Consider the following 26,420-nt stretch of genomic DNA (forward strand, 5'->3'; position numbering starts at 1 on the left):
AGTGAAACAGTACCTGGTGTTCCTGTGACCCAGTGCACCAGTACCTGGTGTTCCTGTGACCCCCTGAACCAGTACCTGGTGATCCTGTGACCCAGTGCACCAGCACCTGGTGTTCCTGTGACCCAGTGAAACAGTACCTGGTGTTTCTGTGACCCAGTGCACCAGTTCCTGGTGTTATATTGAGTTTAGCAACAAAACGGTCACTGATAACCCTCCAAAACGAGAATAATGTTTCCCCTTTTCTAAGTCCAGCTGTCTGTGACGACTTGAATCAGACTTAACTACATCAGACGGTTTGGGTTGAGTTGCCATGGCTCGTTTCAGAATGCTGCGCTTGATAGCCGACTGCAGCTGTAGTGCGCTTGTGCGTTTTCAGAAAGTGTTGTTTTCCTTGTTTACACAGGGCATCTTGAAAACGCCACAAATGTTTTGCGTCTTAACCTGAAAACGTCATGTAAATGGGGCCTCAGTGGTTCTGAGTAGAACTGACGTACACGCCTTGTCCACACAAGGCATCATTAAATCCTCCTCCCTATCACTGTCGTAGCTATTTATCATAAAAAACGATACATTTCCTTTTTTACTTTTGAGTAAAGTGTTCTGTAAATACGGGATTGTTTCAGGAAATGTCAGCGTAAGCACGAAACCACTGAAAACAACTGAAAACGCTGTAGTATATATTCCAAGCCTGTAAGTGGCGCTGTAACGCTGCCACAGGAATGCACCAACAGAGAGAAGAAGATCTCAAAGTAGAGGGTAGCTGCAGGAATGCCGGAAGTCCCGTCTGTTCACCTGTTAGACGGTTTACAACCAAACGTGTCTCATTAGCTAATGTCTTCATGTGCTCTCACTGTGCGGGGGTGAATTTTTCTGTTCCACAATGGTTTAGATTATATTTAGGAAGAACCTCACTGTGGACTGATTGGCACGTCTTTGACAGATAGCTCGATGGGCAGAAGCTACGTTTCTGGTGACCAGAATGCTAGCTAGCTGACAGGAAGTTGAGCTTAGTGGGCAGGCCATTAGGTTGATCCGAAGTTCGGTTGGGACCGCGATTTCAGATTGGCTTCAAGAGCAGTTTTGAGTCTGCCTATTGTAGGCAGACGGCTGACGCCACACAGGCTTTGCCCAGTTCTTTTTACAGTCTATGGTTGCCCTCCTGGTTGTTCTCCGCTGGGAATTTGAGAACGTCTGGTGTCTGCTGTTCTCAGTGCTGGTAAAGGAGCATCAGATCCTGCTGTAAAAGCCATAACAAGCTCAGTAGCTTCTCCAGTACGAACACAGCCCTGTAAACCGCCATTGTTGTTTTTGGCTGGACCCGCGCATGTGGCGTAGTGGGCTATGGGCATGACATAATCGTTTCAAGAAAGATGTCCACAAGGAGACAAAACAGTAAGAGATTACAGATTTGTTCACTCTGGGACCCATGTAGAGGAAACGCTGATACGACAAAAAAAATATGCGTATACTCCTGAATTAGTCTCCGTGTGGATGGGGCTAGTGTGGGTACCAGTATGATTGTACCAGCTGTTCACTCTCTCTCCTTCTGTCCTAGGCAAGATCCCAGAAATGCTCTGTGAAAAAATCATCCTCAGAGGCAAAGAAAACCACAAAGTTTATTCAAGAAAATGAATAAAGTATGCTGCTTATATCAACAATGATAATATTTAACCAAACACACAAATGTCAGAAAATACTGGTCAATACAAACATTACAAAACACTTTCCTTTGAACGTTCATCTTCATAATGAGAGGCTAATGCCAGTTACCTCTCAAGTCTTCTTATTAAAACTCAGGATAATGGTGCCTGAGTGTAATTAATCTACTAGAGCAGTGGTTCCCAACCAGGGGTCTGGGCACCCCAAGAGGGACGTGTCATGGCAAGGCAGAGGAACGCAACACAGTTGATGGCTTCACCACTGGATAGGAGTTCACTGATGTCACGCTAGGATCAACAATGTGGTTGCAGCTGAAGTCCAGGACATTGTCTGCTTTTTGGATATGAGTGTAAAAGGAGAACTACTGCAACACAGGAGAGTCCTGGCCACACTCCTTCCTTTTTTCCTTTTACAACATTCTATGAGAGAGGACAAAACAGACAAAATCTGGACCCTGAGACCCAACTGAGAGTGGATTCTCACCCAAGACCTGAGAAGATCTGTAACACTAAATGAGCCTGCAGTAGTCATGGATAACACCAGGTTTTTATTCCCAGTAACATGGTCATCTTCAGAGTCAGACTTTTAAAATTCTGTTTAATAGGATGGTTGTTGTTCCTGCAAAATTAAAAGATTTTAGGTTGCAGTGAATAAAAAAATAGTGACTGTGTTTTCACATATATTCATATGTTGATGGGAGGGGGGCTGAGAGGGGTTGGGAACCACTGCCGTAGAGCAACTTGTCTGTATTTCCCCACATTTCTACACCCAGATAAATACTGAAAGAAAGAAAAAAAACACAGAGACAAATCACCCAACATGTGGAAAAGTATCTCCCTCCTTAATTATTTTTTTTGTTTTTTGTCACACTTGAAATTCCAGATCATCAAACTGATTTTAATATATTAGACAAAAATAACCTGAGAAAATACAAAACACTCTTAAAATGGTCATTTTGAATAAGGAAAAACAGCCATCCAAACCTACCTGGCCCGATGTGAAAGAGTCATCGCCCCCTAAACCTGATAACTGGTTGTGCACACCTTGGTGACACCTTCCAGAGAGTTCCTCTTCTGTCTCGTCAGTCCTCAGAATATTTTCCCAGAAGTCTTGGGGATCATCAGGATGTTTAAAGTCAAATGTGAGATGAATCTCTTTCCTATTGTTGAGTCATGAACTTTGACCTTAACTGAGTCAGTGAGGCCTGCAGGTCTTTGGATGTTGTTCTGGAGTTTTCTGGGAACTTCTGGATGAGTGGTCCATACACTCTCTTGAGTCTTTTTTGTAAACCGGCCACTCCTGGGCAAGTTCACTGCTGTTCCAAGTTCTCTCCATTTGTGGATAGTGGCTCTCACAGTGGTTGCCTTAGAAATGCCTTTTCCAGACTGACAGATGTCAGTGTTTTTTGTTTCTCATCTGTTCCTGAATTTCTTTAGATGGTTCCATGATGTGTTGAAGATCTTGTAGCCTACTTCACTTTGTCAGACCGGTTCTATTTGAGGGATTTCTGGATCTACAGGTCTGGCAGTGATCAGGCCTGGGTGTGAATAGTGAAACTGAACTCAGCTTTCTGATTCTGGTACAATTACAGGTAATTCATGATTTACTCTTTCACACAGGGCCAGATTGCCTTTTCCCTTAAATTAAAATCATTTAAAAACTGCATTTTACTCTGATTAATGTAAATGTAGAAAAGTAAGAAATCAGGAAGGGAGCAAATACTTTTTCACAGCTCTGTATGAAGAATGCAAGCCAAGAAGGCTATTTAAACATTCTTTCAACATGTTTTTATTCCAAGCCCTTAATATGTATTAGTTTAATCTATTGCATAGCAAGATAATATTCCATACATCTATATGTAAGCTGCCGAGAGCTCCTCGATGATTAAAGACAGTCAGAATCAATCTTTCTCTTGGTACGTCTTGGATAGGACCAAACAAATGCATGTCTAATATGTTTACAGGCTTTAGGGAATCAATTTGCTCTTAACAATGAAGCCATCACAGATCCACTATTGTCTCAAGATTTTCATAAAAAGATCAGATCATCTGTTTGTGTCCTGACTGATGGAAAGAGCAAAGAGTCATCTAGCACTCCTGGTTCTCGCTGCAAGTGGAGGTGACCCCGGCCTTGGAGAGGAAGAGCTTTCCACTGGGACAGACGCAGACCTCGAAGATACCCTGTGCATTTCCAGAAACCCCTCCTTCGCTCAGGGGCAGACTTGGCATGCGCACAGTTTCAGCATCCAGCACCAGCTGCACAGCACACACATGTGGAGGGCAGAGAAAATACAAAGAGAAAAACAGTTACAATTAAACAGTAGATATGAACCCGCTTCTTTGTTTTCTGTGGGGGTGAGTGGAGAATCTGCATTCCTATGGAAAAAACACTGTAATAAGACACTATCAGCATTTGAGTAGCCATCAACATGTTATTCACACTCAGTTTTTAACTACACAACCACAAAAGAGAGGTTGTTCATCAAACTGCTCTATTTAGTGTAAGCAGTACTGGTTTTAGCAGGAATAAACCCAGAACTCCTTTAAACAGTAGGGCAGAAACTACAACACCAACAGATCTATGGCCACAATTATTTGGGTTTGTTTTTTAGGGAAGCAGTTATTACAAACTCGAGGAGAACTCTGATAGTGTTTTGTGTATACTGGCGATGGACATGCCTTTTCCCCAACTTTATAAAGAGACTGGAGTTTGGAGGGAAATCTGCTGGATATCTGAAGTACAACAAAACTCCTGAAGTTGGTTCAAGATTTAAGACTTGCAAAGTAGCCTGTTACTAAAAGGCAGCAATATGAAAGCCAGTCTGAAGATGCTGAGAAGCAGAACTTCAGTCCAAAATGTTTTCTTACCAGTCCTTTACTAGACTGCAGAAAAACATCCATGTTGGAAGCAACTTCAATATTCCCAGCCAGTGCTTTGACATGAACTCCTTTTGGTGCATCCAGACTGAGAGAGCGGGTAGGAGACTCCAGCCTAAGACAGAAGAGCTCAGTGTTTACACATATTTCAGACATTTATACATACATAAACCCATATTTAGATGCATATATAAACTCTTTGTTTTACCAAAGCTTATCATTATCACATCTTATTCTGCTGTAAAGTTTGTTTATTTCCCTTTTCAGTGGAGTCACATTTGTAAGGAGCATGCATTTGTGGGATGAGCAGCAGAGCTGAGTATGCCAGTTCCAAACAGTTTATTCTGCCTTTGACTCTTGTTTGGTGTTTGGTAGATTGGATGATTGAACTCTGAAGTAACAAGACAAATCAGCAATTTAAAAATGTATTCATTTAACAAACAGGGGCCTCAGTAGCGTGTGGAAGAACCATACACAGCCACAACAGCCTGGCTCCCTCTCCTGGGCAGGATCGCTGGCGGGACATTCCATCCTCTCCACTCCCAAATTCTGGAGGTAGTCTGTGATAAACCCCGCTCTGTGGGGGCCAGCTACATCCTGGAGGATAGAGTTCAGTGCCAGACTGTGAAGATGTGGGATCGTCACTGGTTGCAGATTCTCAGGATCTTTCTACATTGAGATGACCTCCAGTGATGACAATTTTGCACATTTTTCATGAGTTCTTCCCACATCCTCAGCTCTGCTGCTCATCCCACAAACACATGCTCCTTACAAACTTGGCACCATTTAAAAGGGAAATAAACAGACTTTATAACAGTATAAGATTCAGAACGACCCATTTAGGATTGCAAATGTTTGAAAATGGATATTGCATAGCTAGATGATGATTTATACACTTGTGGCAATAGATCTAACTGAAACATCTGAATTCAGTAATAGAAAGGTGTGTCCAAATACTTTTGTACAAGATAGATACCAGCCCACTGACCTCAGGTCTTTCAAAGGCTCTGATTTGAGCTGGGGGACCTCCACAGAGTTCTGGAACAGTGCACCTTCAGGACCTGATGGATAGAGACGTTAAACTTATTCTGAGCTGAAATCAGGTCAGGCAGCCTGATTCTAACACGTGTATTTACCTAAGCCTGAAACTTTCATAAAAACGAAAGCAGTGCTGTCTGAGGTCTGTGCCTCAAAGTCATAACTCATTGACTTTAGAGTGGACAAAGAAACTAAACTGGTTGTTTTTGCAAATAATAAATTGAAATAAGCATCTAATGGGCTATTAGCATCTACAGTCGCCACAATTTTCGTGTGAAAAACACTAAAAGATTAGATACTTTATTAATCCTGTGGGAAATTCAAGGACTAAAGATGGCATCATGCTGACAGCCTGTCTAATCTGTCTATAGGACACATTCAAGAACACAGACAGTACTATCTGGTAATGTGCTGATTGTTTTTCTAACTCCACAAAAGAGATTAAGATCTGAGGCATGTCTCTAAGGAAACAAACAACATTTAACAAGAGTAAACCTGTGACTCGTAATTTGTCCGGTCCAATTAAAGTTTGGTCGCCATTTGCAGTAAACAGCATGTTGTCATTGTTGGAGTGGATCAGCAGGCTTTGAGCGTGTCCCTGAGCCTCCTTCATACCTGCAGCCACAAAAAAAACAACTGTTTGGCAAAGAAATATACTGACAAGATCAATTACTTTATACAATAATAATAATAATAATGTTTATAATAATAATAATAATAATAATAATAATAATAATGTTTATAATAATGATAATAATAATAATGTTTATAATGATAAAAATAATAATAATGTTTATAATAATGATAATAATAATAATGTTTATAATAATAATAATAATGTTTATAATAATAATGTTTATAATAATAATAATGTTTATAATAATAATGATAATAAAATAATAATGTTTATAATAATAATAATGATTATAATAATAATAATAATAATAATAATGTTTATTATAATAATAATTATGTTTATAACAATAATGTTTATAATAATAATAATGTTTATAATAATAATAATGTTTATAATAATAATAATGTTTATAATAATAATGTTTATAATAATAATAATGTTTATAATAATAATGTTTATAATAATAATAATGTTAATAATAATAATAATGTTTATAATAATAATGTTTATAATAATAATAATGTTTATAATAATAATGTTTATAATAATAATAATGTTTATAATAATAATAATGTTTATAATAATAATAATGTTTACAATAATAATGTTTATAATAATAATAATGTTTATAATAATAATGTTTATAATAATAATAATGTTAATAATAATAATAATGTTTATAATAATAATGTTTATAATAATAATAATGTTTATAATAATAATGTTTATAATAATAATGTTTATAATAATAATAATAATGTTTATAATAATAATAATAATAATAATAATGTTTATATAATAATAATAATAATAATTATTATTATTATTATTATATAATGTTTATAATAATGTTTAAAATAATAATAATAATAATAATGTTTATAATAATAATAATAATGTTTATAATAATGATGATAGTCATGAAAAAATAAGTATAACCACTGGACAAAAACATTTAAAATCTTACAGACATGACAGGTAGACTGTTCTACAATAGCTGTGTGGTGGCCACATCATCTGCTTCCACCTTGTGTTAGTATTTCTTTTGATTTAATTTGACAAATCTAAGTCACTTTTGTTTCCCCTTTAAAAAAAACACATCACACTTTTACACTTTTACACTTTCTTTGTTCTTTTTTTGAGTAATCCAGACAAAGGACCTGCTGGCTGCTTAAGATGGCCTTCTAAGCCCCGCCCACAGGAAGTGGAGGCTGCCAGCAGTGAAGTCTGAAGGAGGGGAGACTTGGGCTGTTTTTGAATTCTCCTACTATACTAGCAGCGCGTACTGATTTGCCCAAAATGTAGTTTGCAGTATGCAGTGTGCAGTATGCAGTATGCAGTATGCAGTATGCGAACAAATGCGAAAGTTGCAGTATGCCAAAAATACCCGGATGACGTACTGATTCGGGAAAATAACACAGTATGCATTGGACCAATCCGCATCACCTACTGTTAGAGTTCGTTATAGTGTAGAGGGGCAGAACTTTCACCGGAGCGGCTGAGGGTTACAAAAAGTGCCATTAAGTTTTCTCTTTACCTTTTTAACGTGTACTATAGCAAAATAAGTTGCAATAAGGTAACTGTTGTGTTTGTATTGCCGTTATGGCTTGTAACGGCCGGAGAGGTGCGGTCAAGTGTGTCCTTTCACTGCACTATACATGCTAAGCTAAAAACAACGGCTATAAAAATCCAGAAAAATCTAATAAAAACACTTCCCAGATTTTTTCTGTACGTAAATGGATGGAAAACACTGTAGTGTCGTTCAATATTGACCAGGGTATGACATACTTCTGTATACTGGAAACCAGCTAAACCGGGCCAAGCATACTACACAATAACGTCCGACTGACATGTTTAGTTTGTTGTCACTTTAGTTCCCCCCTTGTTTGTGTTGGACTAGTCCATTTGGTGAATATAACCCCTCATGTGTCAGTGATTGGCTGCGTCCCACTTCCACTAATGTATGGCTTGGGTCTTTGGCGTGAGTCTTTTCCTTGAGTCTTAGTCCCGCCCACCAGAGACTCATGGAGAGACTGGAGGAATCGACGGGAGGACTAAAGTCAAAAGACCAATGTTTAACAGCCCATGGGACGTCCTAACCTCTGCAGCGTCACGTGAAGCGACATCAGTTTATGATGACAGTGCCAGCTGATCATCAATCAGCTGATCATCAATCAGCTGATCATCAATCAGCTGTCAGGAGGCATAAACAGCTGATTGTGTCTCCATAAATGTGTACTGTATTTATTCTAAACAAATATCACATTGACAGTGTTTGGTCTCAGTGTGGGACCAGAAAACACCTGCATGAAGAGAAACCTGCAGTAAAACTTTCTACCAGCAAATGCTATGTTATAAAATTATTTATTATCCTGATTATTCAGTGTGAAGGTTAATGATCAAACCTGATGCTCACTAATGATCAGACTGAAACTTTATTGAACTTCATAATCTAATAAACAGAAATAACTGACTTCTAACTCACCCAGCAAAAATAAATAAATCATTGAAAAGATGTTAAAAAAACGTCTCCACTCTGTCTAAACAACGGCTAGATTTAATAGAAAAGTGAAAGGTGAAATGCAGTCCTTTTCAGGTCATTGAACAGACGTCTCTGTAAAGACGTCGCTGTAATATGGTCGCATTTTGAACGACTATTACTGGGCTAAATTTGGACTAAATCAGACAGAAAAAACATGGCTCAATTTCCTACAACTATCCTTTGACTAAATTAAGGCTATGATGGACTGAATGAAGAAATAAAACTCTAAATGATGTTGGTGTTTGGTGGGAAAGGAAAGATTTATATCTGAATCTGTTAATTTTAAGAGCTTTTAACATGTTTTATGTTTGAAGGTCATCGTTTTTCAAATCTCAGTCCTCGGTCTCATGGCTAGGGTCTGAAAACCACGTAAGGGTCTTTGAGACAGTCCTTAAGATGGCGGATCAGAAACTACTTCCAGTTCGGTTGAAGATCAAGGATCGACAAACAAATGACAAGGGATCCGCCTATAGCTGGAGGGCAGAAAGAAAACGCCGGCTCACCAGCTGTGTGGACCTTTGGGGCACTCAAAAGCCTGGTCCCCCTGGAAACGCGAAGCCCTTGTCGGTACAGACGGGTTCACCAGATCAGACTGGTACGATGGAGCAAAGTTATCAGCAGCAACCTTAAAGTCTGCTCTAAACTGAACAGGAAGCCTGAGAGAGGCCAGCACTGGAGTAATGTGCTCATATTTACCCGCTCTGGTCAGAACACCAGCTGGACCATCTGCAGACCTCCAAGACTCTTATTTGGCAAACCTGACAGAAGGATTTTAAAATACTCTAAGTTTGAATAAGGACATCAGCATCCTGAAACGATGGAACTAATCTCTAACATTTCTGAGCTGAAAACGACCACTCTTGTATGAAAATCAAATGAAAGAGTCTGATCAGAAAACACACCAAAGATTCCTGACTGTCTTGACACAGACACCCAAAGACAGAAATGATCAAACAGATGAGTAAGTCTAGCTGCTACGATAACAATTATTTCTGTCTCTGCAGAGTTGAGAAACAGGAAGTCTGTTAAAAAACAGCTCCTAAAAAAATATTCGTCAAAGGGATAACCCCGAATTTCCATATGCAGTGTGCACGCCTTGCACCGAAGCAAGGGTTTGCTCCAACCGAATGGCGAGTGACCTCATCCACTGGAAGCGAGTCTAGACCACTGCACCGCAGCGCACAAGCCCTAATCAGCAGGAAGAGATCACGGGAGAACTGTAAGTTCACGCAGGAATAGCATGTCAACAGCGGACTTTTTTACCTTTTGGGGTTAATTTATCATCCTTTCCAGTATAAGTCCATGATATTATTGCTTCCTCCACTGGGTGAGTACATTAGAAAGTTAAAAGGTTAATGTTTGCTTAAAGGATCTGTGGTTTTATGTAAAATTCTTTGGCTAAATATCCCCAAAAGTGAACTTTCCCTCGTCAATGGCACCGTTGTAGCTCTGTGACCCACTGACCTCTCGGTGACCCTTTGCTCTCCCTGCAGGATGAGACGTAATGTTGATATAGAGATGATTTATGGTCGGGAGTCCGTGCATTGTGTTTCACTTTGAAAGAACCAGGTGTTCTACACTTGTGACTTCCATGGTTGGTGCTTTCTGAACGACAGTGAATTTATGAGGTTTGGCAGAGGCCAGCGCTGAAATCGACCTGCAGCGTATCTAAAACGAAGCGGAGTGAGGTGCCGCTCCACTGCTGGTCTAGAGCGCCGGCTATGGAAATGCTCTGATAGACTAGAGAGGGAACGAAGTGCTTGGCAGTACGATTCACCGATGTTCTGCGGCACACACGCTGTATATGGAAATTGGGGGTATCCGATTCTGAAAGCGACTTCATTCTTGAAGAAGTTTGCCCTTCAACAAAGATCTAAAATGAAACACTAAAGAAAATTACAGCTTTAAACTGAAATACTGTTTGTATTCCCTCCTTCACCTCCATAAAATCGACGCTGATCTAACAGATCTGGATCTAACACACTTTAATGCCTTCAGTGTGAAAAGAGCAGAGGAGCAGTGGGAAAATTCTGGATTGATTAGATCGCTGGTTGATCTCTGATATAAACTATCCCCACGAATAAAAGAACAACCAGAATCCTCAGAGACTATCTGTTTAAAAAGATCACCAGACATGGAAGAGGAGAATATCAAGCTACAAGATTCATCATGAAAATCTAAGTGATTATTTAGTGACTTGTTGCTTTTCTGTCATAATTTTTAGGACATTTTAAAGGGATTGATGCTACAGTATGTATCATTTTTCAGGCTCTTACCTACAGACATCCTCCCTGTGACATCTCCATTTTCATTGCGGGCATTCAGGAAAACATTTTCTGATGAGTTAGCCAGAAGTGCTGAGTCCTGCAGAATAAAGAACCACATTAATAATGCATTAAAAATAAAATATGAAATCTAGCCTGCTGACAGCAGTGTGGCAGTGAGGGGTAAACCTCTGAGGTCATGACTGAAGCCTAATCATAAACTAATGATGAGGAAAAAGTCGCATTCCTACTCCTCTGACCTTTCCTCTAGAGCATGGGTGTCAAACTCAAGGCCTGGGGGCCAAATCTGGTCAGATATAAGTCTTTAATGGTAGTAAATTTACACTAAAATTAAATCACTAACTGTAATTAAACTGTTTATTCTAGAATAAAATCAAAACTGCAGCAGGTTTCATGAACATTCCTAATTCTCCTTAGACAGGTGTAAGGGTCTTTATATGTGTAACATTAAGCTGAATTTCTACTTCAGTGTTCCTATCCTTTTTTATATCCATTAATTATCCAGAAACAGCACGTTTCATATTTCCTGCCAATAAAGACGTGCCAAACATTTAAGTAGAGATTTTAACATTTATTTGTTCCCCATAATCATGAAGTATTAAAGGAATGTTTACCAAATTTTTTTAAACTAGCGCACACCCCTGGCTCACACAGGCGACACAGAAACACACAGCTGGAGTACACACACACAGCACTGACGCACTGATCCTCCGTGGTCAGAGAGGAGCTTTAAGAGGAGAAGGTTCTGCTGTTTATCCTCCGGTATTCTGAAACTATTGCCTTCAACAGATAGAAGCCTTGAGTCTACCCTTCCGACATGTTAGCATGTGTTTCAGTTTAGCTTTGTGTGTGTGTGTGTGTGTGAGCGTCGTGTTTGTGTGTGTCACTCTGCAGCATGAAAGCAGACAAGGGGAGGAGAGCAGGGGGACGCTACTGCTGTGCTCTGGATACAACAAGAACAGCGGTCCAGGTTGGAGAAAACAGCAGCGGTCTTACAGCGACATCCAAGCGGTAGAGAACATGGACAAGCCCACCACCATGATCAGAAAGCCATGCCAAAACAGACCGGGAGTAGAGAGAGAACTTTTTTTTTTGTCACAGAAAGCTTTCAGTGTTGCTCTCTGCGCTTGTTTGGATGAGACACCATGTCTGGTTCACACAAAAGTGCTGCTGCAGCTCAGTCCCAGCCTGGGGACATAATATGACAAGAACAGGTCAAAAAAAGCTCTCCTCTGCACAAGACAAGCCGTCGGTGTGGTTCTGATCTCAGGATTTAACAACAACAGCGGTCCAAGTCAGAGTAAACAGCAGCGGCCCTACTGCGACGTCAAAGCTAACATCTAACGGTGGAGTAAAAAGGACAAGCCCACCGCCATGATCGGAAAGCCATGCCGAAACAGACCGGGAGTAGAGAGAGAACTTTTTTTTTGTCACAGAAAGCTTTTAGTGTTGCTCTCTGCGCTTGTTTGGATTTAGACGTGTTGTCTGATTCACATAAAAGCACCGCTGCTGCTCAGTCCAAGCTAACGGTTAGCAGGCCTGCTAGTCATGAGCTGGGACACAACAACTGCATACAACAACTAACCCTTTCCCCATAGATATCACATAATCATGCCAAAGCAGGTCAGCAGAGGAGTGAGAACATCTTTCCCAACATGAAAAGCTTATATGTTGTTATTCTTTGTCATACATAAATGTGGCCCAGTTCTGGTGAAACAGAGGCTAAATCTACATCTGAGGTATTTAGAGCAGTGGAGGTAGCCATTAGAGGGCTTTCAGCACGAGTAAACCCCGCCCACAGAGCAACTCTGTACGTATGGTTTGAGGCTACGTTCACACCGCAGGCCTGAATGCACTGATCTTTTCTCAGATCTGATTTTTTTTGTTTGCCTGTTCACATGGCAGTCAACTTCCAAAAGATCAGGTACGTATCTGATACATAACCACATACGAAAGTTACCTGAATCTGATTCAAAAAAGTCAGATTTAATGTGACTTGCGCTGTTCACACTGTCAGAAAAAAATCAGATACGAGTCACATGTGAACAAAAAAATCAGATTCAGGTCACATTCAACTGCAGTGTGAACGTAGCCCTAGTTAACACAGTTGAGGCAGCCATCATTTCATATTTTTAATTTTGCATTGCATAGTTATGACTTCAATCTATTATTTGGATCATTTGAATTGATTATTTTGTCTTTCACGTTGATAGCTTTATCAATTTAGAATTATGACTTTATCTCCTATTTTGACTTTGTCAATGTAATATTTTCACTTTTTATCTTAAATTATTTTGACTTTTTAATCCATATTTTTTCCTTTTCAATGGATCATTTCAACCTTTATATCACATTTTGGCCTTTCAGGTGCACCATTTTCAATTTAAGCCATATTTTTTGCCTAAAAAAACATGATTGTGACTTTTTTACATTTGCTTTTTGAAAGCATTATTTTGACATCTGATTTTATGTTTTGACCTTTTGAATAAAAACTTTGATTTTTATCTCAGATTTTGAGCCTTAACTTATCATTTTGACTTTTTAGATCTCAAAGTCATTTACCATAATTGCTCATTTTTCCCCATAATTTATTACTGGTAAAAAATGAGGTTGACAGTTTGACTGTTAGGACCTCAGATTAGACCTGAATCCAGAATCTGGCCCCTGCTGTGACTGAGTTTGACACCCCTGCTCTAGAGAACTGGCATGCTAAAAAGTCACTGCCTGTCTTTTAATAAGAAACACTTGTGTTAGAATTGTTTTCATTTTTTTAGCATCCAGGAGTTCCCTTTAGTTGACATTTTCATTTTCTTAGTTGAAACGTGTTCTGTTGAGAGAAACCTTTATGAAAATATTCACACAAAACATACATGATGGAAAAACTTCACATGAGGCTCACTCTGACATATGAGCAACAGTGCTTAACAAATGTATTAGCCCACCTGTCATATCTGTCTCAGAGACCATCCAGCATCATGAAGTGCTTTAATGCGGACTCTTTCATTTTCAGTCAGCTCTCCACGTTTTACCATTTTGAACAGGAATGAGGAATTTCAAACTGAATTCACCCAAATCTGAGCCGGCTCACTGGGCTTCTCTGAGAAGTCAGAAATGAATCAAGCATAACATTCAACCACTAAAACTCATTTTTCTCTTCAGGAATGACAGTAAATAACTATAATTTGACACATTAATCAAGAAATATTCACGTGCTTTACTATTTTTTCAGGTTTTTTTGTAAATCAATAAATTGTAAAATTCATAGATAACAATATTAATTCTATTTTAGCATTAAAAATATCATTTGGGTTAAAGAGCTTCTACATATTGGTGTATTAACCATTGCAGAAACATAAAAATGATTTTGGTAATTACCAATGCTGTTAATTTAGGGCAGCTGTGGCAGAAACCTTACTTTGGTTAGGGTTAGGGTGGTCTAATACATTTGTTAAGCACTCTATATGAACTGACAATTAAGCCTAAAGCATCAAAATGCCATTAAATTGGTGATAAATGGTTTCATATGATCAGATGATTTGATCAAATTAAATTTCAAAATCCTGAAAAAGTTGGGGATTATTTTAATGAATAATGTCAATAAAAACAGAATGTTATTATTTACACAACATTAAAACCCCTCATTTATCAGAAATAGAACAATCAGATAAATCAGCAACATTCAGCTCTAGCTCCTGTCTTGCCTTCTCTGTTCTGTCGGTTTCTGTCGTGTCATAAAGAAAAGGTAATCCAGCAGAGGAACCACTCTCAGCCGGTGCAGGGTCATGACTGTGGATGAGATCGATGAGGGAAAGGAGCTGATCAAACTTTGAGATGTTTTCAGACTTTTACCCGTTGAGACCAGAGTTTCTCCTCATGTAGCTCTCTCTCTGTCCATCACAGATCATCTGATGATCAGCTCAGAGAAGTTTAGACAGGAAAAATGCAAAAAACATCTGACTGATGTTTCTGAATCTACTTGTGTCTCTGCACTTCATGAGTAACTAATTAAGGAGAGGTTACCTATTGTGTCCTCACAAACTATGCACCTCAAACTCAGAAATCATCAGGTGAGAATAGGCTTGAAGGCTCACAGTGTTGCCATGGCCAGGAAGTAGCAGGATAGTTTCTGTTAGAAAACGTCCCCCTCTGGTTTATCAACAGTTCACACCCTGGATGTATCTCCTCCTTCGATCAGACATCACAAAGAATTGGTAGATCCCAGTCAGCTGGCTGGATATTTACTGGGCTCTGTGGAGCTGTAGCTGTTCTGTATCTAGAATTGCATTGACACATGTCACATCTTCACCATAATGTCTTTCTTCACATGCATCTCAAATGGTTCTGGGGGCTAGCTTGACTATGGTTTCAGAAGCTCTTTCCTCTTCCACCTGTTCCACTCTGCTCTCTTTGTTATTAGCAGGTCAGTCTTCTCCGCTCTGGTATGGTTACAGATGGTGTTTGCTAGCTGGCTCACATGGCTTATATTTCAGTTCTTCTTTGAGAGTAACCGTAGCTGTCATAGACTTTTGTTCAGTTTTGTTCTTCTCATAATGAATTCATGTTCTGTCCAAGTTTAAATCCCCTGATTTTGTGCAATTTTATGCTGAGAAATATTATTTGCATTATTTTCCAGTGCAGTCTGTCACAGTGATGAACCCCTCACCATCGATGCTTCAGAAAGACTTATCCTCACTGGAATGCTCATTTTATACCCAATCCTCTCACTGACTGTACATTTCTTAGTGGAAGATCAGTTAGTAAAACCATACGCTGCCAGCTTAGCCGTATGAAATCAAGTTAAAGCTTGGTTTTCAAACGGCGAGAGAAACGCCCTCGGCTAGGAGGAAAAGAGAGACAGGTAGAGAAGAATTAGGTCATCTTACTTCTCTTGAGTGGATCTCCGCAGCATAGAAGGGGAAAAGAAACTCAGACTCCCCTTTCTCCAGCTCGACTCCATGTTGGTGTACTTGTAGGTGTCCCATCCCTTCCTGCAAACAAAATGAGGACAATCATTCATCAGAAAAAGATACTGCAAGCAAAGGCAAAAGTTTAGCAGCAGGAGTTTAAAGCAGAAGGTGACGGGTGAGTGCAGCATGTGAGTTCAGTTTGTTCAGGAGGAAGAGAAAGTTAAAAGAGCTAGGTTTTTAGGTAGACACCAGTCAGGCCAGCTAAAGGGTGCTAAGGAGCGGGAGATTCAGGTAGAGACTTGTCCCAAAGGAGATAGTTTGCACCAGTCTGAGGCCTGACAGTGCTATGGTCTGCCAGTTAGCGTCTAGATTATTTTAGAGCTGTTTCACTGTAAGCATGCCTGGTGTTAAGGAAGGCTATTGGAACAAATTTCGTGGTTTGAATATAATTTGAATATTTAAAAACTCATTAATATTCAAAAGTTGAAGTTGCTGTTCCAGCGTGTTTTTATAATATTTTTGCTGTTTATAATTGTTCTCGAGTCTCTCCCCTCTCTCCTTGGCCTCTACTTCACCCATATGCAGGTATAAGAACTAGTGCTGTCAAATCATTAAAATTTTTAATCAGATTAATCACAGGGTTGCTGTGGATTAATTTAGATTAATCATGATTAAATATCATTCATTTTTAATCTATACTAATCGTGTTTCATTTTGCATAAGCAAACAGACTCAAGAAAGAAGGGAGTACATGCCAGGGCTATTCAATTACAAATTTGCGTTAATGTGGTATTTTAAGCTGGAAGTGCTTCGGTGAAAAGAAAACTCCTTCCTGCAGAATGTGCAGAATACTTTATGTTGGTTGACTGTTCACCTTGTTTTTTTGTACTCAAACTTGCCATCGAGAGGGCCAACGTGCCGTTTAGCATCTTCCATATCGTGTTGGTTGGTCACTACAGGATCAATGGCCCATTTGCGCCTGCGCGGCGGCATGCTCAACGGTAACCCTACTTGGACAAACTGCCCAAAATGGGTTGCCAGAGACATTTCAGGGATCTCGAATCATTGTGTGTGTAGATGGGTTGCGTTAAAATTTTTAATCAGATTAATCTTGATGATGGATTAATCCGCATTAACGCGTCAATTTTGACAGCGCTAGTAAGAACCAAATAGTTCGTTACATGATACGTGTCAATAAAGTTTTCACACCAAAACACAGAGGCGCCAATGGCCGCCACTGGGGATTTTTATCGCCAAGGTGGTGCACACGCTGGTGGTGATTTGGCAAGTGAGGCTTCACTACATCAAGAGATACTGATGTAGGAGAGTAAAACCGCGATGCCCGCCGACAGTAACCCACTGTCATGGTGGAAAACGTTCCGGTCCAGGTATCCTCTCCTGTCCCAGCGGGCACGCTGTTACTTGTGCATCCCTGTCACCTCCGTCAGGGCGGAGAGGGTTTTCTCCACGCCTGGAACGATAGTGAACAAAAAACCGCTCTGCTCTTGATTCAGAAAACGTGGATCGCCTCGTGTTTTTCCATAGAAACATGTAGGAACAAGATAGAACCAACATTTTTTTTTTATTTTGTTCATTATAATCATGATGTCATCACTGCTGTGAGTGGCGCACCTGAATTTATTTTTGTTTGACATTTAATTTCTAACCTGTTTGTTTGCACACAAACATGTACATAAAAATTAACATTACTTTTGCTTTTAGCTCATTATTTCTCCATTGCAATCTGTAATGTAATATTGGAGGGTCCTCTAGTGGACAAATGTGTAACTACACAGTTAACACTTAAAGCAACTGAACGTTTTATCTACTGTAATGGAAAATTGTATCTTAACCTTGTGACCTTATTTAGGGCACATTCTGCCATGGGCACTCTGTGGTCATGGTTGGTGTGTCCACCTGCAGGTGTCAAAATAAATCCAGAAAGTTTTCTCCTGCTGATGGTTGTTGGTATCTTAATTTTCCTATCTTTTTAGAAATTCCCACCACACAAACACATTAATAAAAAAGGTGCATAAAGCCTGGGTCTGTTGAAGGTGGCGTGCTGTTGAGGCTGTGTGGGTCATGTGGTAAGACAGGTAAGTGATGTCTGTGTGTTGGCATGGTGGGTGGTGGCAGCTGGGACGCTGGAGATCACTGTTCACCCCTCTGGAGGTGTCGTGGGACTAACTGAACGAAACACTGACGAAGGAGGGTTCCCACTTGACAACCCCTGAGAAGTGCTGGATGTGGATAACACTGAGGACAGCCTGCCAATCAGAGGGAGAACATTTGAGCACAAAGCCAAAGTGAAACGGCCTAAGGCAAGTGAGAGGAGAGAGTGGGAGACAGTTAATAGGGACCTTGTAATGTTGTTAGAAGGTATCAAGGGAACAGTGGTGAACAAGCTAGAGAAGATAGGAGATGTGATATATACGTATGGTGTAGAAAGGTTTGGAGTGCAGGGCAGAAACAGGGTTGAGAGGGTGCAGCCAGCAAAATGAGAGGAGACAGTTAAGGAAACAGTGGAGGAAGGCTACAGAAGAGGAGAGAGAGGGAGTTAATGTTTTACAGGAGGAGCTAAGAAATAGGCTGGTGACAGAAGGGCAGAACAACTACGGAGGAAAAGGAAGCTGAAGGAGCGGGCTAGGACAGCATTTTATAGGATCCTTTTAAGTTTACTAAAGGGTTGTTCGTTCAGGAAGAGGGAGGGCAGCTTAGAGCATCATAGCAGGAGGTAGAGGATTATTTAAAAAGAACACATTCAGCTCCAGGACAGAATAAGGAGTTGGGCCTCCCACCCGACATGCCACCACTAGGGGAAATTGAGTTTAGTATGGATGTTAAACCACCAAGGTGGAAGGAAGTGCAGGATGTAGTTAGGCGTGCAAAGGCAAACGGAGTCCCCTACAGGGTTTACAAAAACATGCCGGATGTCCTTAGGTTTCTGTGGCGGTTATTAAGGTTAGTCTGGGAGAAACAGTCTATCCCAAAGGCCTGGTGTAGAGCAGTGGGGATCCTGATTCCTAAGGAGAAGGAATCCTCTGATCTGAGCCAGTTTCATACCATCTCACTCCTGAATGTGGAGGGGAAGATTTTCTTCAGTATAGTTGCAAAGAGGTTATCCAGTTATTTACAAGTAAATAGACTAATAGACACAACGGTGCAGAAGGCAGGGATCTCAGGTTTTGCAGGATGCATAGAGCACACCAGTATGATCTGGCATCAGATACAGGAAGCTAAGGCAGAGAATAGGGATTTACACGTAGTATTTTTAGATCTTGCAAATGCATTTGGGTCGGTACCTCATAGTCTGATCTGGAGGGCATTTGATTTCTTTAGAGTGCCAGAGATAGTGGTAAACTTAGTGAAGACATATTTCAGAGATGTTAGGATGTGTATTAGTACTAAGAACTTTACGACAGGCTGGCAGAGACTAGAGGCAGGTATTATGGCAGGCTGGCTGCACGATTTCCCCTCTAGCCTTCACAATGGCGATGGAAGTCATTGTTAGAGCTTCCAAGTGGGTGGTAGGAGGGGACAGATGGCAGGATGGGATGCGCTTCCCACCAATCAGGGCTTACATGGATGACATGACACTGGTCACCACAACAGTGCCATGCACGAGAAGGCTACTGGAGAGGCTAAATAAGAATCTCAAGTGGGCTAGCACGAAGATCAAGCCTAGTAAGTCCAGGAGCATCTCAGTATCCAGAGGGAGGATTGTTGACAGGAAGTTTTTTGTAGATGAGGAAGAGATACCGCTGATCAGGGAGAAGCCAGTTAAAAGCTTAGGGAGATGGTATCATGAAGACCTGAATGACAGTGAACAGGTAGAGCAGTTTAGAAAAGATGCAGTGGAGGGATTAGGGAGGATTGATAAATCAGGGCTCCCAGGGAGGTTGAAGTTATGGTGTTTGCAGTTTGGGCTGCTTCCTAGACTGATGTGGCCCATGTCAGTTTATGAGATCCCAATATTGAAGGTAGAGAAGCTGGAGAGAGTAATTAACTCATATATAAGGAAGTGGTTGGGCGTTCCTCGGTGCCTTAGCAGTGTGGCACTGTATGGCAAAGGGATACTCCAACTCCTGATCACTAGCTTAACAGAAGAGTTCAAGTGCTTAAAGGTTAGAACAGAGTTGCTGTTAGCAGGGAGCAAAGATAGACTAGTTAGCAGTGTAGTTCCAAATCCAACCAGGGGAAGGAAATGGAGCCCAAGACAGGCACTAGAGGAGGCTGAGGCAGCTCTTAGGCATGCTGAGATTGTAGACCATGTCCAGATAGGTTGGGGAGGCCTGGGGCTTGGCTCAGGTAGACTGGAGTGGAACAAAGCAAGTCTTAAAGATAGAAGGATACTGGTAGTGGAACAGGTACGTAGACAGGAGGAAGTAGTCAGGTGAACTAAGGTTGTGGCTCAGGCTAAGCAGGGACAGTGGATGAACTGGGAGAGTGTAGAGAAGATGAAGCTGAGTTGGAGAGACCTATGGAGTATGGAAGATAGGTGGATTAAACTCCTGCTAGGGTCTACCTATGGCATCCTACCATCACCCCAGAACCTAAAGTGCTGGGTTGACGGGGACCCATCGTGTCCTTTGTGCTGCGAGACAGCAACGTTGAGGCACATTTTGACAGGATGTAAGATCAGTCTGTCACAAGGTAGATATACATGGAGGCATGACTGAAGAGTCTAGCAGCAGGAGGTGAAAACAGAAGGTGACAGGTGAATGTAGGATGTAATCAGGGAATGAGGACGGTTCAGTTTGTCAGAGAGGGAGAGAAGATTAAAGGAGGCAGGTTTTTAGGTAAGCACCAGTTAGGCCAGTTAAAGGATGCTAAGGGCTGGGAGATGCAGGTAGATTTAGGAGGGAAACTTCTTGTGCCACAGGAGATAGTGTGCACCAATCTTAGGCCTGACATAGTGCTGTGGTCTGCTAGTCAGCATGTAGTTTATTTTATAGAGCTGACGGTTCTGTGGGAGGATTCTGTGGAGGAAGCCTATGAAAGGAAGAAGCTGAGATACATAGAGTTAGGAGCAGAAGCTCAACAGCAGGGACGGAAAGTTAGGACTGGTCCGGTAGAAGTGGGATGTAGAGGGTTTGTAGCAAGGTCAGCTGTTTCATTACTTAGAGAGCTGGGAGTGCAGGGACAGAATTTGCCAAAGACAGTTAAGGAGATCTCAGATGAAGCAGCTCAGGCCAGTCAGTGGATTTGGATGAGGAGGAGTAATGCCAGCTGGGGGGAAAATTAAGGTTGACAAAACCCCGTAACTAGTGGGGGGGGTAGAGCGCCACACAAGGCCAGGGGCGTGTGTTAACCCACGAATGGGTACTACACCCTTAGCTCTGCCTCCCCCACCTTATTGCCGGGCTCTCTCTCTCCCTAATCTGTCTCATTTTCCCCTCTTTTTTCCTCTTACTTATTGGTAATAATTGTTGCACTGTAATCATGAGTGGTGTTAAGGAAGGTAGTATCAGCATTGCCACTACCTGGCTTTGCATGTACGGAGCCTGGGTCTGTTGAAGGTGGCGTGCTGTTGAGGCTGTGCGGGCCATGTGGTAAGATAGGTAAGATGATGTCTGCGTGTTGGCATGGTGGGTGGTGAGAGCTGGCATGGAGGGGGTGGCTCTGGAACACTGGAGATCACTGTTCAGCCCTCTGGAGGTGTTGTGGGACTAACTGACGAAGGAGGGTTCCCACTTGACAACCCCTGAGAAGTGCTGGTTCCTTACTTCCCATGGGTCTGCACAGTTGATTTGTGGAGGCAGATAGTAATGGGTTAGGGATTTCTTCACTTAGTGTTGATCCTCTTTATAGGGCACAAGTATCTTGTGTTTCATTCAAATATGATATGATCTTGAGGGCCGAGTAAAGCTGCACCATGTTTTTTTTTCAATTCAGGAAACTTCTCAGTATGCACGTCTAGCTGCATGCATGACTTAAGGCCAGGCGTGTGCATGGATTGGGACTTAGCTAGACAAACAGACACATCTGTAGGTGCATCTGAAAATCCAGCTGCATACATGCATGTTGTTCTTTAGGTAAATAATTAGACGTGTCATTATTCATGTGACGTTTCTGCTGCTGATTAACAATACAAAACAGGTTAACTCTCCTGTTTTGAATACTCAGTGATAGATGGCATAACAAATGAGCAGGAGCAGGTAACACTGGGCTAAACATTTAAAAACATAGGTATTTAATAACTCTAAAACTGGCCGTAGGTGTGAATCTGAGTGTGCCTGGTTGTCTGTCTCTGTATGTCAGCCCTGTGATTGACTGGGGACCAGTCCAGGGTATACCCCGCCTCTCGCCCAATGACAGCTGGGATAGGCTCCAGCCCCCCTGTGACCCCCAACGGGATAAGTGGTATAGACAATAGATGGATGGATGGAAGTATTTAATAATTAAAATATTCAAAGTCAAGATAAAGGGCAAAAGGAGAATACCACGGTGAATCACACCTACCGTATTGAACCACATCACCCTGAAGATCCAGATAGTCAGGGCAAAGTTAACCACCAGGATGATGAGGAGCAGAAGGACGAACAAATACAGGCAACGCTTCCTCCAGCCATAGATTCCAATCTTGTGGACGTGGTCCGGCACCGGCCCTGGTGCGCTGCTCCCCTGGGTGGTGGCAACATACTGCTCCTGCACCATCTGCTGACTGGAGTCCACACAGCCACTGGGGAAGCAAAAGCAGAGATTAGATTAGACCCCAGGGTCTGTTGTCAAATGTTACTGACTCCTTTCACGCTCCAGACTCAAGGTCCCTGAGGCTCTGCAGTCCTTCAACCAGATAGAATAGAGAAACCTCTCCCTGAGGGGCCCTGATGATCTAAAGGTGCTTTCTAACAGGCTCTGCAGCGCTGCAGTTGGTGTTCTGTCCACACTGATGTGGAGTAAACACAGAAGACTCCTGTTGAACTTGGTGAACTTGGAGCTTGTGGTGTCTGTGAACTAAAAATATGGTTAAATTCATGACTTTTGTTTGAGTCATTGATAGACCGCTGCTGTGTAACCAGAAATTACTGCCTCTGCAGAGTGGTACTTTCCTTTTCCTCTGAATACTGACACATGAGATTCAGTCAAGTTTTCCATGAACACACACACTCAGAGTTGTGCAGGAGCTCTGGGCTGAGTCATAAATGTTTGACTGTGCAGTCTGTGAGTCTGCGGCATTATTAAAGGTACAACCTTTATGTACACTACTAAATCTAAAGGCTAAGTGAAGATATCTCTCATTCTAAACAGTGAAAGAGGATTTTTCAGGCAGCTGGAAAAATAAGAACCCACTAATGTACAACCACAGTTCCAAAAAAATGGGACACTGTTGAAAGTAAATAAAGCAGAATGCAATGATTGTCAAATCTCATACACTTAGATTTGTTTCACATTAGAACATAAACACCATAGCAGGTGTTGAAAATGAGTTGTTTAACATTTCAGTAAAAATACTACTGTAGCTCATTTTGATGTCAGCAACAGATCTCAAAAAAGTAGGGACAGGGCAAAGGGCTGGAAAACTAAGTGGTACTGATGAAAAAAGCCAGAAGAGCATTTCACAACTACTGAGGTTACTTGGCAACAGGTCAGTGGCATGACTGGGGATAAAAGGAGCATTTTAAAGAGGTAGAGTCTCTCAGAAGTAAAGATGGGCAGAGGTTCAGCAATGTGCAAAACATTGCAGAGAAAAATTGTGGAACAAATTCAGAAAAATATTGAATGTAAAATTATAAAGACTTTGAATATCCCAACATCTACTACACATTATATCACAGATTCAGAGAATCTGGAGAAATCTCTGAGAGCAAGGGACAAGGCTGAAGGGGCCCTCAGGGGCCACTGCATTAAAAACAGGCATGATTATGTTCTGAAATCACTGCATGGGCTCAGGAACATTCCAGAAATCAGTGCCATCCACCAATGACAGTTAAAGCTGGATCATGGAGAGAAGAAGCCATATGTGAACAGGATCCAGAAACACCGCCGTCTTTTCTCGACCAAAGCTCATTTAACATGGACTGAGGAAACATGGAAAACTGTTCTGTGGTCAGATGACTCAGAATTCTAAACTCTTTTCGGAAACCACAGACGTCGTGTCCTTTGGACTAAAGAGGAGAGGGAGCATCCAGCTTGTTCTCCTGGCTCAGGTCTAAAGCCTGCATCTCTGATGGTATGGGGTTGCATTAGTGCCTATGGCGTGGGCAGCTCTAACATCTGGAAAGGAACTATCAATGCTGGAAAGTAGAGAGAGCTTTTAGAGGAACATATGCTCCCATCCAGACAACGTCTCTGTCAGGGACAGCTGCGACTATTTCAGTTAGACCACATACCACATCCATCACAACAGCCAGGCTTCACAGGAGCAGAGTCCAGGTCCTGAACTGGTCTGTCTGCAGTCCAGACCTTTCACCAACAGAAAACACTTGGAGTATCAGAAAAGGAAAAATCTAGCATGAAGACCCAGGACTGTGGAGCAGCTAGAATCCTACATCAGACAAGAATGGGACAACATTCCTCTCCCAAAATTACAGAAACAGGTCTCCTCACTTCCCAGATGTTTACAGGCTATTGTTAAAAGAAGAGAGCCCTGTCCCTGCAAATTAATAAAGAGTGAAAAATTTAAGAGTGTTTGACTACTTTCTGTACCCACTGTAGATAAACTTAGCACAGAAAGTAAGAACATTTGTGTTTGGTTTGACTGTGTGTGTGTATATATATATATATATATATATTTATATATATATATATATCCCATACCTCTGTAACAGAGACAGAGCACACAGGGTGAATTTTATGAAAGACAGTGTCCTTTCGTATCTGTTCACATTTTTAACTGGGGATATGGAAATCAGGGGCCTTTCCTAGACACTATGGCTAGGAAAGGCATATAAGGCATATAAAAATACCTGTATTTGGTTTATGAAGATAGAGGCAATCTAAAGCTGAGCACTGGACTTATAGGGCCCCTGTTTGCCAGTGCAGTAAAGTCTCAAACCTGCAGTGATCCCTTCTAAAAATAGACGACAACACCATTAGCTCCGTTTGAAAGGGGAAACATAGAATAGTACATGTGCAAAGATAATCAAAAACACAGACTGCTCTTCACAAAGACACTAGAGAAGACTTCTCTTCAAAGTTATCCCACGTTTTATTACTGTTAGCCATGTATGGCATCAGCCAGTCAAAAAAACTCTTTTAAATTCTAAAACTAGCCGTGTTAGGAAGGACTACATAGAGATCAAGGCACAGCCTGAATAAGAAAGTATGTCAAATACCTGAACAGTAGATCAGGCTTACCACGGTTAAACTTCTTGAACATGGCCTTAAAAGGAAACAGCACATCAGTATTTGTGAGAGAAAAGGTCTACTAACCGTTGTGTTGAAGCACAGAAGTCCTTTCCTACAAACAGAAAGGAGAGTTGAGCTTGTAGCACAGCTTGTGTTTGACAGACTGTTTGAGCCTCTCACACGTCTGTCAGACACTCAACAGCTGCATTCCATAAATCCAACTCAGATATAGCCTCAGTCACCAGGAGACGGCGCTCTGGTTCACCCTGCATACCCGTCCTGAGTCCTCTGGCCTTCAAGCCTTTTTACAGACGTTTGAATACCTTTAGGAGAATCACAGAAACAGAGAGGGAAAGAGGAGAGCTGACGTTTAATAGAGGGGGATAAATCTCCTTCTATTACACACACACTATACTTAGTAACCAAAGGCAGTTGTTTGTCATGCATACCAGTGAGTCACTTTCACAGCCCAACCCAAGGCTCCATGCGCTCCATCTAATTTCAGCCTTCAGTCCGTGCACTCAGTTAAAGTGAAGACGGTCTTTCAGACGGGGCTGCTGGCCTCTTGTCAGCAGGATCCTGAACAGAGTCAGTCAGTGCAGCTGAGTAGGAAACAGAAAAGGTCATCAAAGGGAGGAAGTTCAAATCATGTTGAAGACCAGCTTCGATATATCTAACCATTAAAAACACCTTATCTAGGAGTATGAGCATTAGCATCATTAGCTATCATGGCTTGATCCCGTGTTGTTGTTAGCGTCTTTGCTAACATTAGCATCATTAGCTATCATGGCTTGATCCCGTGCTGTTGTTAACGTCTTTGCTAACATTAGCATCATCAGCTATCATGGCTTGATCCCATGTTGTTGTTAACGTCTTTGCTAACATTAGCATCATCAGCTATCATGGCTTGATCCCGTGTTGTTGTTAACGTCTTTGCTAACATTAGCATCATCAGCTATCATGGCTTGATCCCGTGTTGTTGTTAGCGTCTTTGCTAACATTAGCATCATTAGCTATCATGGCTTGATCCCGTGTTGTTGTTAACGTCTTTGCTAACATTAGCATCATCAGCTATCATGGCTTGATCCCGTGTTGTTGTTAACGTCTTTGCTAACATTAGCATCATCAGCTATCATGGCTTGATCCCGTGTTGTTGTTAACGTCTTTGCTAACATTAGCATCATC

The 26,420-nt window shown here is 41.3% G+C and overlaps 1 protein-coding gene across 1 annotated transcript; it reads right to left on the minus strand.

Annotated features, from left to right (window-relative positions):
- Nucleotides 1-1,598: 1,598 nt before the first annotated feature.
- sgcg (sarcoglycan, gamma) lies at nucleotides 1,599-25,595 on the minus strand. Its single transcript, XM_041812145.1, has 8 exons — nucleotides 25,320-25,595; nucleotides 22,407-22,626; nucleotides 15,921-16,025; nucleotides 11,029-11,116; nucleotides 6,069-6,188; nucleotides 5,524-5,596; nucleotides 4,527-4,650; nucleotides 1,599-3,914 (listed from the first exon to the last, which is right to left on the minus strand). The coding sequence occupies exons 2-8, from the start codon at nucleotides 22,599-22,601 to the stop codon at nucleotides 3,747-3,749; spliced, it is 873 nt and encodes a 290-aa protein (XP_041668079.1). The 5' UTR covers nucleotides 22,602-22,626; nucleotides 25,320-25,595; the 3' UTR covers nucleotides 1,599-3,746.
- Nucleotides 25,596-26,420: the final 825 nt, after the last annotated feature.

The sequence above is a fragment of the Cheilinus undulatus genome, linkage group 2 (assembly GCF_018320785.1).
Source record: "Cheilinus undulatus linkage group 2, ASM1832078v1, whole genome shotgun sequence".
Taxonomy (NCBI): domain Eukaryota; kingdom Metazoa; phylum Chordata; class Actinopteri; order Labriformes; family Labridae; genus Cheilinus; species Cheilinus undulatus.

What these genes read in the sequence shown, in the direction of transcription:
- sgcg (XM_041812145.1), bottom strand. Translation starts at nt 22,601, where the DNA reads ATGGTGCAGGAGCAGTATGTTGCCACCACCCAGGGGAGCAGCGCACCA. An exon ending in CGGAGATCCACTCAAGAGAA is followed by an intron (nt 11,117 to 15,920) that starts GTAAGATGACCT and finishes TTTATTCTGCAG; the next exon opens with GACTCAGCACTTCTGGCTAA. An exon ending in GGACAAATTACGAGTCACAG is followed by an intron (nt 5,597 to 6,068) that starts GTTTACTCTTGT and finishes TCTATCCATCAG; the next exon opens with GTCCTGAAGGTGCACTGTTC.